Below are 13780 nucleotides of genomic sequence, written 5' to 3'. Positions count from 1 at the left end.
AAATATATATATATATATATATATAAACATGTTTACATTAAATTGAATTCTTCTGAAAGTAGAGAAAAGAAGGAAGGGAAAATAGATGAATGCAAAAAATTTACACGAATAAATAAAACTTACAAGTAAGCAAAGGAAAATTGAATAAATCTGAACATAATATGAACTATTTGTTGCATATTTATTTCAAAATTGCATTTATTGTTTCATATTTTGCATCATGTCATGCTGTGCTATGAACATGGAAATGTATTATTTCTTTTCTGTATTTTGCTTTTTTATTTAGAATTTAACTTTCAAATAAACAAAATTTTAAAAGAGAACTGGAGTTAAGAAAGAGAATGTGATGGACCAAATATGAATAAAATCAGATTAGAGGAGGTAGGGAAAAGAAACTCTCCACAACTGGCCTCCATTTTTTAATCACCAAGATGCTTCACTGGGAGGGAAGAGAATTTGATTGTTTGAGATATTTGAGAAAATTCTTAAAGATTCCTCAGAGGCACTGGTGAGAAGGATAGAGGAAGTGGATTCAGAAAGCACAATATAGTTGCCATTTAATTTGAAGGCTATAGCTAAGATAACGGAACAAAAAATTGCATTAAACTCAATCATCATGGTATGTAAAATTTCATCTAGCTCTTTTCATGAGAACATGATAAGACAGAAAGCAAACTTGGGGAAAAGGATGGATGAAGAGAGGGAGGAGGAGTATGGAGGACAAATTCACAGTTCTAAGAATCAGAGAATATGTTCATAATGCTGACATGATCAGAAATTACAAACATGCCATGCTTCCCTTTGAAAGCATAGTTCTCAGTTAAAGTGATGTATTCCCAAAACCCAATGTTGCTGTGTCTTCAAAGGTTGGATGATATTTTCACAGGTGAAGAATAGATGGCCGTGCAATAGTGTATGAAGATTGTGAGAATTCTGAGCATCTCAAAAACAATGCTAGGAATGGCCAGCTCAGAGATGTTCACTTGTGTATAGAGAGACACAAAGCTAAATATTAAATATTTAATGTGGTCCAAATGGAAATTTGAAGTAATCTTCATTTTTACAAAACTTAAGGAGCCATCCTGTGTGGAGTTAATTTTTTAAGGATCTCTCCCTGGAAGTTGTAGAAAAGTGTTTTATTTCACATTAACTGAGTACCAGTGAAACCATCATTCTGTTTAAGGTTTTTAAATAAATGAAGATATTCACACCATTTAAGAAAATGAGTTAGCATTTTTATTTCCTTTTAGAACTGATTTTTCTTGTGCAGCATCATATATCTGGAAATATGTATAGAGCACATGGTTAACATAAATTGGATCACTTGCCAACTCGGGGAGAGAGGGGAATAGAGATGTAAAAAGAGAGGACAAAAATACAGCAAGATGTACCCATCAATTGGGGAATGGCTGAATAAATGAGGATAGATGAAGGTAATGGAAAGCTATTGTTTTATAAGAAATGGTGATTAGGATGATTTCAGAAAAGCTTGAAAAGAGATAAATGAACTGATGCTTTATAAAACCAGCAGAATCATGGAAACATTGAACTCAGCAAAAGAAACATTGAGTGATAAAGAACTGTGATGGACTTGGCCCTTCTCAGCAATACAGTAATCCAAGAAAATTCCAAAAAAATTTAGATGGAAAATTCCATCTGCAATCACAGAAAAACTATGAAGACTGAATGAGGATGAAATATCCTATTTTAAAATTTGTCTTTTGTTTTGTTTCTCATAGTTTTTCTCCTTTATTCTGATTTTCTTGCCCATGGAAATATGTTTAAAATGATTTTATATATATATATATATATATATATATATATATATATATATATATATATATATATACACACACACACATACATACATACATGTAATAGATTGTTTGCTCTCTTTGGGAGGGGAAGAGAGGAAAAAATTGGAACTCCAAATATCTAAAATTGATATTACTAGAGATATTACTATCTCTACATGTATTTGGAAAATTCAAAAGGAACAAATAAAAAATACGTATTTCGTACATCTCTCCACATCTCCAATTCCAGAATGATATCTGAGCTTTAGGGAAATAGTAAGTACTAACCACACACCCACAACCACACAGACACGTACAATTTATATTTGCATATATGTTAGGATTCTTACAGGGTACTAAGAAAGTGGAACTGAAAGAGATAATAATTATCTAATTATCTAATTTAGCATGATTTAGTATGATTAATCTAATACTACAAGGAGATGTTATAGGGCAGAAATTGAAACAAGGTAGTAAGTGGAATTGAGGAGACAATGTTTAAATCTATTTTAGAATTGATTTAATCCTACAACAAATAATGGTTTGCTTGTGATAAAATGACTTGTGCATAATCAGTGCATAGCATATAAGCAAGAAGCTCTCAGGTCCAGACACAGAAGCCCACTCTCCGAGGCAGAGACAGAGTCATTCCATATTCGGCCTTTGTGCTGGCTGGAGACATTTGGAGGGAGCTAGAGGCAGAAGATGGCAGAGGCAAAGGACTAGAGGTAAGAACCAAGAAGAGAGATAGGCCCTTAAGAAAGCTAATCAGGCCCAAGGAAGGAGACAATACTTGGAAAGAGAAAATAAAGGATTTGGACTTTAACTACTGGCTGAATTTGAGGTGATTATTCCTCTGAACTGAAACTAAGGCTACTCCAGAAGCTCCCCAAGAAACCTGCTCCCAAAGACCATTACACTTTAATTAAGAATATTACACACACACATACACACACACATTATACATATATATATATATATATATGTTTATATACATAATTCATATATATGTATGTATATACATACAAATATATATATACATATATATACAAATCAATAATTTAAGGTTAAACTATTTACATCCTTATGTAAGAAAATGATATCTGTAACTCTTGAGAACTATATCTGTTCCTAGAGCAGACAGTGGGGGACATCACATGGACAGAAGGTATACTTCTAAATGGACTCTGATGTGACATCAAAGAAAGATATTAATGGATGGAAAAGGTCTTTACTAAAAGAGGACAGGGGAGTTGTAAGAACAAATTAGATCACATGAACAGGCACAAAAGACCTATTAAAACCAATGGAAAAGAGGGAAGGGGATGAGCATTGTCTGAAGCTTGATGTCATCACTTTTGTTTTTGTTTTTTTTAAACTATTTTTTTATACTTACTTTTTATTATTCTTATAGCTTTTTATTTACAAGATAGATGCATGGGTAATTTTACAACACTGACAATTGCCAAGCCTTTTGTTCTAATTTTTTCCCTCCTTTCCCCCACCCTCCTCTCCCAGATGGCAGGTTGACCAATACATGTTACATATTTTAAAGTATAAATTATATACAATATATGTATACATGTCCAAACAGTTATTTTGGTGTAAAAAAAGAATCAGACTTTGAAATAGTGTACCATTAGCCCGTAAAGGAAATCAAAAATGCAAGCAGACAAAAATAGGGGTATTGGGAATTCTATGTAGTAGTTCATAGTCATCTCCCTGTTCCACTTTTGTTTTAAGAGGAAAAAATTTAATCATTCAGCTGGATAAATACATTTATCTAAATCTATAAATAAAGAAGAGAAAGTAAGAAGAAAAGGGAGGGGTTGCATATAATGGAGGACAGAAACAATAGGGAAGAAAGGGAAGAGAAGGGAAGAGAGTAATACATAAAGTATTAGGTGGGGTTAATTAAAAAAATAAAACTAAGACAAGAGGGGGAGGGGGATAGGAGATGAAGTAGGGATGTGATAGTTGCAAAATTGCTACTAAGAACAGGGTTGAAAACGAAAATAAAACTATAGAAAGAGGCTAAAATAGGATGAAAGGAAATACAGAGCTGGTAATCACAACTGTGAATGGGATGAACTTTCTCATGAAATTGAAGACACACTAGAGTGGATTAAAAAAGAGAATGCTACAACATATTTACAAAAAACACATTTGAAAGAAAAATACAGAATAAAGGTAAAAGGCTGAAATAGAATTTATTATTGTACTTCAACAGAAGTATTAAAAAAAAGTAGCACTAGGAATTCTAATCTCAAATAAAGGAAAAGTAAAAAGATATAAGTAAAAGAGATAAGAAAGGAAAATACATCTTGATAAAATGTTCATTAAACAATGAAGAATTAATGATAATAAATGTATATGCACCAAGTGGTAGAGCATTCAGATATCTAGAGAAGATATTAAGGCAGTTATGCGAAGAAATAGGCAAAAAATTCCCCACTCAGAGCCATACAAATCTAACCACAAAATAAACAATGAGAAAGAAACCAGGCACATTAATAGGGTGCTAGAAAACCTAGATAGGATAGACCTTTAGAGAAAATTGAATAGAATCATAGAAGGAATTCAAGTTTTTTCTTGGTACTCTATGGCACCTACAAAAAAAATGACCATGTAGTAGGGCCATTGGTATGCACCATGTATTAGGACATATAAACCTGAAAAGGAAGAAATAGAAAATGTTTGCTTTTCAGACCACAATACAATAAAAATTATATTCCATAAAAGGGCATAGAGAGACTAAAATTGGATTGAAAATTAATTAATCTAATTCTAAACAATGATGGGTCACCCAACAAATCGCAGAAACAATCCTCAATTTCATCCAAGACAATGACAATAATGAGGCAACATACGTACATCTATGGCATGTAGTCAAAGGAGTTTTTAGGGGAAATTTTGTATTGATAATAAGTTACTGAATAAAACATAAAGAGAAGATCAAAGAATTGGATATGTACCTAAAACCTCTAGAAAAAGAACACATTTTTAAAAACCCAATTAAATACCAAATTAGAAATTCTGAAACTCTAAGGCTAAATTAATAAAACAGAAACTAATCAAACTAAAGAATGGATAAATGAAATTAAGAGTTGATTTATTTTTTAAAAATCAATAAAATAGTCAAACTATTGGTTTGGAATCCAATAATAGCATCCAAAAGCCTAATGGAAACAATTCACAACTTTAGCAGAGTTGTAGAATATAAAATAAACGAACAAATCATCAGCTTTTCTATATATTACTGACAAAGCCCACCAGATTGAGATAAAAGAGAAATTCGATTTGGAATTACTATTGTCCAAATAAGATATGTGGGTGTCTACCTGTCAAGAGACACACAAGAACTATATGAACATAATTAGAAAATTCTTTGCACACAAGTAAAATCAGAAGTACACAACTGGAAGAAATATATATTGCTCATTGGTAGGCTGAGCTAATATGATACAAATGACAAATCTACCTAAATCGATTTACTTGTTCACTGCAATATCTATCAAACTGCCAAAACATTGTTTTCTAGACAGAAAAAATAATAACAAAATTCATCTGAAAGAGCAAAAAGTCAAGCATGTTAAGGGAATTAATGAAAAAATATATGAAGGATGGTAGCTTAGCAGAACCAAACCTAAAACCATACCATACAGCAACAGCATCAAAACCTTTTGGTACTGGCTAAGAAATATAGTGCCAGATCAGTTAAATAGTTTAGATACACACAACACAATAATAAAAGCCTATAGGAATCAAGTGTTTGATAAACACCTAAACTGAGAATTCACTATTTGACAAAAAATTGCTGGGAAACTAGAAAATAACATGTCAGGAACTAAGCATAGACCTACACTGCACACCCTACACCAAAATAAGGTCAAAATGGGTACATGAATTGGGTATAAAGGAGGAAACCTCAAACAAATTAGGAGAACAAGAGATAATGTACCTATCAGATCTTTAAAGAAGGGAGAAGTTATGAACAAATAAGAAATACACAACATTGTACAAGACAAAATGGGCAACTTTGTTTACATTAAATTAAAAAATGCACAAACAAAATGAAATGGAAAAAAATTAAAAGGTAACTAAAGGGCTGGAGAAAATACTTAACAGCTAGTGTTTCTTAAAAGAACTCATTTCTAAAATATAAAAAGAATTGTGTCAAATGTATCAGAATAAATGTCATTCCTAAATTGACAGAGGATATGAACAATATTCAAATGACAAATTTAAAGCACTCTATAGTTATATTAAAAATGCTCTCAATCAGTAATGATTAATTGCATTTCTCTAAAAAGCAAAGGAAATCAACTCCAAAGTACCTCCTCATACCTCTCAGGTTAACTAAGATAACAGGAAAAGATGATAAGTGTTGGAGGTGATATGGGAAAATTGGATCACTAATGCATTGTTGGTGGAGTTGTGAAGTGATTCAACCCTTTTGGAGCTTAATTCAGCACTACATCCAAAGGGATAGAAGAATGCACATATCCTTTCACTCAGCAATTCCATTGCTGGATAACTACTCCATGGAAATCATAAAGGAGGAAAAAGCATCCACATGTACAAAAATGTTTGTAGCAGCACTTTACTTTTTATTTTTGTTGTTGTTGTTTTTGCAAAGAATCATTAAATGAATAGAAATGCATCCATTGGGATATGGCTGGACAACTTGTGATACATGTAAGTAATGGAATATTACTATTTTATGCAAAGTGATGAATAAGCTGATGTTAGAAATCCTAGAATGATTTACACGAACTAATACTAAGTAAAATAAGCACAGCCAAGAATACATTATATAACAGCAAGAATATGCAAAGATCCACTATGAAAGACTTGGTTCTTCTTAGTGGTTCAGTGCTTCAAAGCAATTCAGAAAATGCCATCTGAACCCAGAAAAAGAAATAAGGAATATTAATGTAAATGAGTATATACTATGTGCACTTCTTTTTTCTGTTTTACTTTTTTGTCTCTTTCATGGTTTTCTTCCATTATTTTTCTAATTTTTCTCTCCCAAAATAATTCATAAAGCAATGTGTTAAAAAGAAAAAAAAAACAAAATAAAACAAAACAAAAAAGAATTATTTTGTAACTGTGTTATATATACATATATACACATATATATACATATATATAAATATATATATATACATATATAAACTCTCATACTTTACCAAAAAAATGGAAAATATTTGAGAACAGAAATTTCATGTTCATTTCGGTCATTATCACCATATGTGAACCCAATGTCTAGTACATAGTAGGGTTTAGTATATTTGATTAAGGAGGAATAAGAGGCAAGGAGAAATAGCATATGAGAAACTTAGATCAGCAAGGAACGTCACTGTTGCTGTCCATGGAAGACAAGCACTTATTTATCATTCCAAAATGAAGGTAAGGCTCATTATGTGGTGAGGTGGGGAAGAAAATCAGGCGCTGGTAATTAAAATAATGGTAGAATTCAGAAGTTAGGTCTTCTATCCCATACAGAAAAGTAGAATCAACACTTGGAATCAAACTCATGAAATACCATTTGGTTTGAGGTGTTTGGTCAGAACATCTTTTCCAAACTTCTTTCCCAATAAGAGCAGACTAGAGGGGGGAAATATATAGAAGTCTCCTCACATAGGGAAAGAAGTTAAGAATAGTATGATGTTCTTTCCCAAAACCTCAAACTACAGAGTATTCCATGAGTTTTGTTCCAAGTATTGAACCTCTTTTTCTATAGGAGATAGAAGTTGAGATATTCTTGACGAGAGATGATCATCAGTTCCTAATGGGGAATTAGACCTCATTTTTTGAGGGGCTACACTTTACTTTTAGTTTCTTTTCAGTTAGAAAGAATACAAAATATGGAACTTATTGGGCCAATCCTAAAAGACATACTGAATGATATCAATTATAAAAGAGAGATTCATCTAAAACCAGAACTGAACATCAACCAGGGGCACAATGCTCTGACTCACAAGTTCTTATTGCATCTTCCTGCAAGTCACTTGACAGGCCTTCATTGCTTCCCTTCTCCTCACCTGCTTATTGATGCTACACTAGAGACTTTAAGCAATCAATATTCTAGATAATGTAAACACTTGGGATAAAAGTTCATTTTCTTTTAAATGGGTCCCAGTTAACCCAGGCAAACAGGACCATTTCTCTGCAGATGACAAGATAATTGCAGCCCTGATGGACAGATGAGCTCAGATACAGCCAACATAATAACCGCATCCCTGAGCATCCCCTATATATGACCCACACATTCATACACGCATATTGCTGCTGTTCTACTTTCTGCTGCATCAACAGAGACCGACCTGGTAAGTGACTGTGCCTTAGGACCTGAGATAGAGATCTGTACAACAGGAGAGAATCAATGATTGCATGCTTGCAGCTTAGCTTAAGATTCCACTGAATGAGCTAAATGAAAGTCAGCCACTCAAAAAGCAAAGTAGACACATAGCAATGGTCCAGTCCCTGTGCTGAGTGAGAGGAGGTAAAAAAAGGCAAAAGCACTGCCTGCTTCAAGAAGTTCAAAGTCTATGGGGATCTCCAACATGCAAAAAACTCCAAACGCAGGCAAGAGACACATAGTGAGAGAGGCAGAAAGAAAGAGACAGAGACACTATAGAGAGATAAGGACAGAGAAGGAGACATAATATATACATAAAAAAGAAGATGTTTAGATAATGGCTAACTGGCAGACTCTTCAAAAAGATAAGACTTTGGCTAAGATCTGAAGGAAGCTGGGCAAGCTACTTATAAGAAAACGTCTAAGAGACTTAGTGATTAAAGATAAATAAACCTAATCTTCCTATATCTGTATGCAGAGGTCTAAGAAATAGCACTCCCAATCACAATAAAAAGGAATAAGGCATCAAATGCCATCCAGAACTGGCATTGAACCTGCTCCAGTGCCGGTTGAATATTTCTCCACCCTTCCTGCTCTGGGCTTCACTTAAGGCAGGCTTCTTAAATGTTTCCCAGTATTGACCCCTTTCACCTGAGAAATTTTAATGCTAATCCATATATGGAACTAGAAAAATTAAGTCTAAAATCCAACATTCATTGATAACAATTCATAAGTTCATGACACCCACATTCAATTACCAGCCCCAAATGGGGTTGTGACAGTTGCTTAAGAATTGTTGACCTTAGCTCAGTGAAAGGTAGAGATCAGTATGAAATTAACTGACAAGAAATTCTGATGTTGAGATATTTTCTCCAAAAAGCATCTGTAGGCACATATATGGCAGGTATTGGTTACATTAGAAGATGGAAAGGGAATAGTTTTCCTTAGTCTGTCTCTGTCTTGATTAATAGCATGTTTGGCATATAAGCCTAGATCTGTTAATGAGCACAGGAATTGCCTCCTCACTACCTAAGATGGCATGTTCAGGGTCTGCAGTTTCTTACTGGATTTGGAAAATAAAGTATAACAATAAAGATCCCTGGCTTCTGTTCTCACTTTTTCTCAACCCTAATCCATTACCTTCCCCTTAATGTGGCCAAGTAATGGGAGATGTTTCTTGAAAAAAGATAGGTTTTTAATTGAAGTTTGCACGAAGCCAGGGAGAGGCAGAGAAGAAAATGGAAAATATCCCAGGCTTGTGAAATATCAAGCAAAAATTTATGGGTACCAAAAAATTAAGTTCTTCTTTAATAAAGTACAAGAAAGCCTGTTTCTCTAGATCACAGTCTATATAGTGGAGAATATGTTTTAAGAAAACTAGAAATGTATGAAGGGGCCAGATTATAAAAGGCTTTGAATTTTTCAAAGTAATTTTATAGCTGAATCTGAATGTAATGAGATGTAATTGTAGTTTACTAAAAAAGGTGTGTTGATAAAATTAGACTAACACTATAGGAAGATCTCTTAGACAGTTGGATATAAAATGAACTAGAGTGGAGACAGATTTTATTCTGAGAATCTATCTAGCATCTATGACATTTGTTTGGGCATGAGGCAATGAAAACACACACCAGGGTGATTCCAATGTCAGAGAGAAAAGTGTCTATGTAAAACATGATATAAATATAAAATGAATGAGATTTGGCAATAAAATGATTATAGGGGCAGGAGTGGGATGGGAACTTGTGAATAAATGACACATTTCAAGCCTAAATAACCAGGATGGTGTTGGCAACCTTAAAAGGAATAGGGAAGTTTAAAAAATGAAAGTTGTGGAGAGAAAGATAATGCATTAAGCTTTTTTAAACATTAAGGTTAAGATTGCTCTGGGACAGTCATTTTCAGATGTAGGAATTCAGTTGTATGTGAGAATGGAGGTCAGGAGGGAAGATAAGTCCAGATAGGTAGATTTTATAATTAATATGGAGATAATTTTTCTATCCATGGAATGCAAATGATCTCAGCAAAGAAAATACCATAGTGAAAAAAAAGATACAGAAGAACTGGGAGACATACATCAACCACCCCTGGTGGATTCTGAGATAGACTAAGATCCAGCAAAGGAGACTAGGAAGTAGCAGTCTAATTAGTAAGAAGGGAATCAAGAGTATAGCCATGAAAAAGCTAGAAAGTAAAGACAATCAACTAAATGGTAATCAACAGTTCCAAAAGATGCAGGTAAATGCCAAAGAATGAGGGCTGAGAAGAGGCCATAAGAGGGACTACCTAAGAGACCATTTATAAAATTGTCCAGAAAAGTTCTGGTTGAATACAAACTCAGAAATCAGATTGTTGGGTGTTAAGACAAGAAGAAGAAAAAAAAGAGGCATCACATGTATAAGATATTCTCAAGGAATTTAGTTATAAAAAAGAGAAAATGTATAATAAGAAAGGGAGTGAAGATGGTTGGATCAAGAGATAATTTGAGGATGGATGAGATATAGGCAAATTTGTAATCAGCAGATAAAAGACCAATAGACAATTGGACAATTGGACAAGGAAAGATGGCAAATAATTGAAAATGAGCATTTTCGAGGGAATAATTTTCTGGGAAAGATGGCACATAATATCATCATGGTTGTATATAGAGGAACTGCCAAGAAAAAAGCCCCATTTATAGAAGAGAAGAATGAAAGGAGTGATTGTTTGGAGAAGGAAAGTTAAGGACATGAGAGACATAAGTAAGGGGGGAATGAATATCTCTAATGGAGTTTGAGTGATATAAAGCCCAAGATTTGTATCCTACAGGGTAGTCATTAGAAAGCCTTGGGACTTCCTGGAAAAGTGAATAGTCAATTATGGATGTTGAAAATATTGTCATTGTTGAGGGATGAAGTCCCACGACGGAGGTTAATTTGCAGTAACTTCAGTCAACAATTTTTCCCAAAAATTCATTGAGAGAAACGTCAGTAGGATCAAATGCAGAAGATGAGAATAATTGATGACTGAGGTTTCTAGGGAAAAAGCCATGATAAAATAATAACTTAAGGGATAATAGAAAACAATGAAGTTGAATAGCTTCATCAAAGAGGAGAAGGTGGACAAATTAAATGAATATAACCAAGAAGAGTTATGATACAAAGTCTTCAACTAAGAAGATCGAAGGATTTGATGCTATGAGACACAAGAAGAGATGTGAAGATTACTTAAAGTAGTTTGAGAGTGAGCTACCAGTTGAAGGATTGTAAAATACAAGATTGATATTGTTGTAAACTAGATTCTGAGTGAGATTAAATATCAAAATTTAGAGCTGTATTTATTTAGGATATATTTTGTATTTCCTGTGAGGTTCTTCTGAGACACATGAACAGGAGCAATAACTGGAGATTATAGAAATCACAGGAATAAATGTATAAGGGAAACAAAAGTAGTTGATAAAGTAGAATTTAATTTCTTGGATATGGACTTTTACTTGTAATATGAATAAAAAAAAAAGAGTATCTGCCACAAGGATGAAGATCTGAGAAACAAAAAAAAAAAGTGACAGGAAGGAAGGTCATTATGATCAAAAAAGTTCAGAGATCATGTTTCATGTTGCTTTCATCACTTAGTTATATCCACATATGTGTGACTTTGTGGGGTTTTCTTGGGAAAGATACTGGACTGGTTTGTAATTTACTTTTGAATGAAGTATGACTAATGAAGGATCGCAGAACTAGTGTGAGAAAACACATCTGAACTGAGAGCTTCTTGACACTCTGTTCAACACTATATTACAGAAATTTTCAGGCATATAGAAAGACAGAATGAACCAGGATTTTCAACTAAGAAGGGAATTTTGAAGTTCAATAGTAAATCATTAGCCCCTGTCAGAGAAACTTTGTTGTTCCTCATGATAGTGGAAAGCATGGAATTTCAGTGGCAAAATCATAGTATGTAACAAGCATATTTTCATATTTTTACCCATAGGTCTCCTTGAGACTGGCAGCAAGTCATCTTCATGAGGTAAAGAATGCTGACCTTGGATGAAATTCTGGGGATAGTATACCTGCAACTAACTGGAATTGGATTTCTGGGGAATTTAACTCTCCTCATCCTAAACAGCTTTACTTTCCTGACTGCTCATACAGTAAGACCTAAAAATGTAATTATCATCCAGTTAGCCTTTTCCAATGCCATGGTACTTCTCTTTAGAGGAATACCTACCATAACAAGGCTTTGGAAGGTAAAATGTGTCCTGGACAGGACTGGGATTAAAATCATTACATATATGCAGACACTAACCCGGAGCCTCTCCTTAAACAGCACTTGCCTCTTGAGTGTCTTCCAGGACATTACTATTAGTAACAACAACTCCATTTGGGCACAGCTGAAATTTAAAGCAACAAAGGGCATTATTAGATGCATTGTTCTATGCTGGATCTTCAATCTAATATCAAATATGCTTATATTTCTACGCCATGATGGTCCAAAGAACAGCACACTCAGAAAAGATGGATGCAGCACTGGGTATAGAGCTCTAGATGTACATAATAATAATCATATAAAATTTGAAATTATAGCATGTGTTCATGATACTTTCTTTGCAGGTCTCATGACTGCTTCTAGTGTCCATATGGTCTTAATTCTATACAAACACAAGACAAATGTCAATTATTTACATAGCACTAGCCCCTCCACAAAAATATCCCCTGAAACGAGGGCAACCCAAGCAATCCTGCTTCTAGTTATCACCTTTTTTTTCTTTAATACATTCAGTCCCATTTGTATTTTCTGTATGTTGTATTTTAAATCCATAAACACTTGGATGATACATACTTCAGCGCTTCTCTCTCTTTGTTATCCAACAGTCAGCCCATTTATTCTCATCAGCATTAATAAGCAGGTCCCCAATTCTTGTGCTTGCTAATAGTTTGAAAAATTACTGACTCTCACTTATCATGGAATGCCTATCCACGCAGAATATGTACAGAGTATTCTGGGAAGATGGCATAGTAGTTCAAAAAATTCAAAGTTCTTCCAATTTCTAGCACAAACTAGAGTAGCTCAGAGCAAATGTAGAGCATGAAAAAAACATTCAAGACTGGGAACAGAACTGTAGCCCTCCTCACAACTAGAACAGATTGAATACATACATACATACATATGTTCATATGTATACATACATATATGATATATATGTATATATCAGAGTTGGCCAGTATGAATTGTAAACTCCTCTGGCATAGAGGAATTATGTGGGGAAGAGAGCTAGTAGTACTGGAATTCTATTTACAGGAAGAATGGATTAGAGGGAACAAAATATATCCAAAAGAATATAAAAAGGATTTAAATTGATCAAGAAATAAGAGGAGCATGGAATAAGATGGAGGACATAGAAGGATAAGTAGATTTACAGAAATTGTATAAAGTATGTAGTCTTTGCAAATTGGATAAAGAATGAGGAACAGAGTAGGGGTAAGAGGAAAAGGGAATGAACCTTGAAGGGGAGATTTTTCAAGTAATAAGGCAAAATAGCTGGTAAGCAGAGGAGTCAACAGTGAAAGAAAATAAAAGATGCAAACATACATAATAATGATCAGCAGAATTTATTATTAAAAAGTGAGGATAGTCATCATTA

The 13780-nt window shown here is 33.8% G+C and overlaps 1 protein-coding gene across 1 annotated transcript; it reads left to right on the top strand.

The window, feature by feature from the left end:
• The first annotated feature begins 12172 nt into the window (after positions 1 to 12172).
• Positions 12173 to 13069, top strand: LOC141547380 (vomeronasal type-1 receptor 3-like). Its single transcript, XM_074275824.1, has one exon. It carries the CDS (start codon positions 12173 to 12175, stop codon positions 13067 to 13069), a length of 897 nt encoding a protein of 298 aa, XP_074131925.1.
• The last annotated feature ends 711 nt before the right edge of the window (positions 13070 to 13780 follow it).

The sequence above is a fragment of the Sminthopsis crassicaudata genome, chromosome 6, assembly GCF_048593235.1.
Source record: "Sminthopsis crassicaudata isolate SCR6 chromosome 6, ASM4859323v1, whole genome shotgun sequence".
In the NCBI taxonomy this organism is placed as follows: domain Eukaryota; kingdom Metazoa; phylum Chordata; class Mammalia; order Dasyuromorphia; family Dasyuridae; genus Sminthopsis; species Sminthopsis crassicaudata.
Note: the sequence above shows the minus strand (reverse complement) of the source record. Positions and strands in the feature narration are given on the sequence as shown.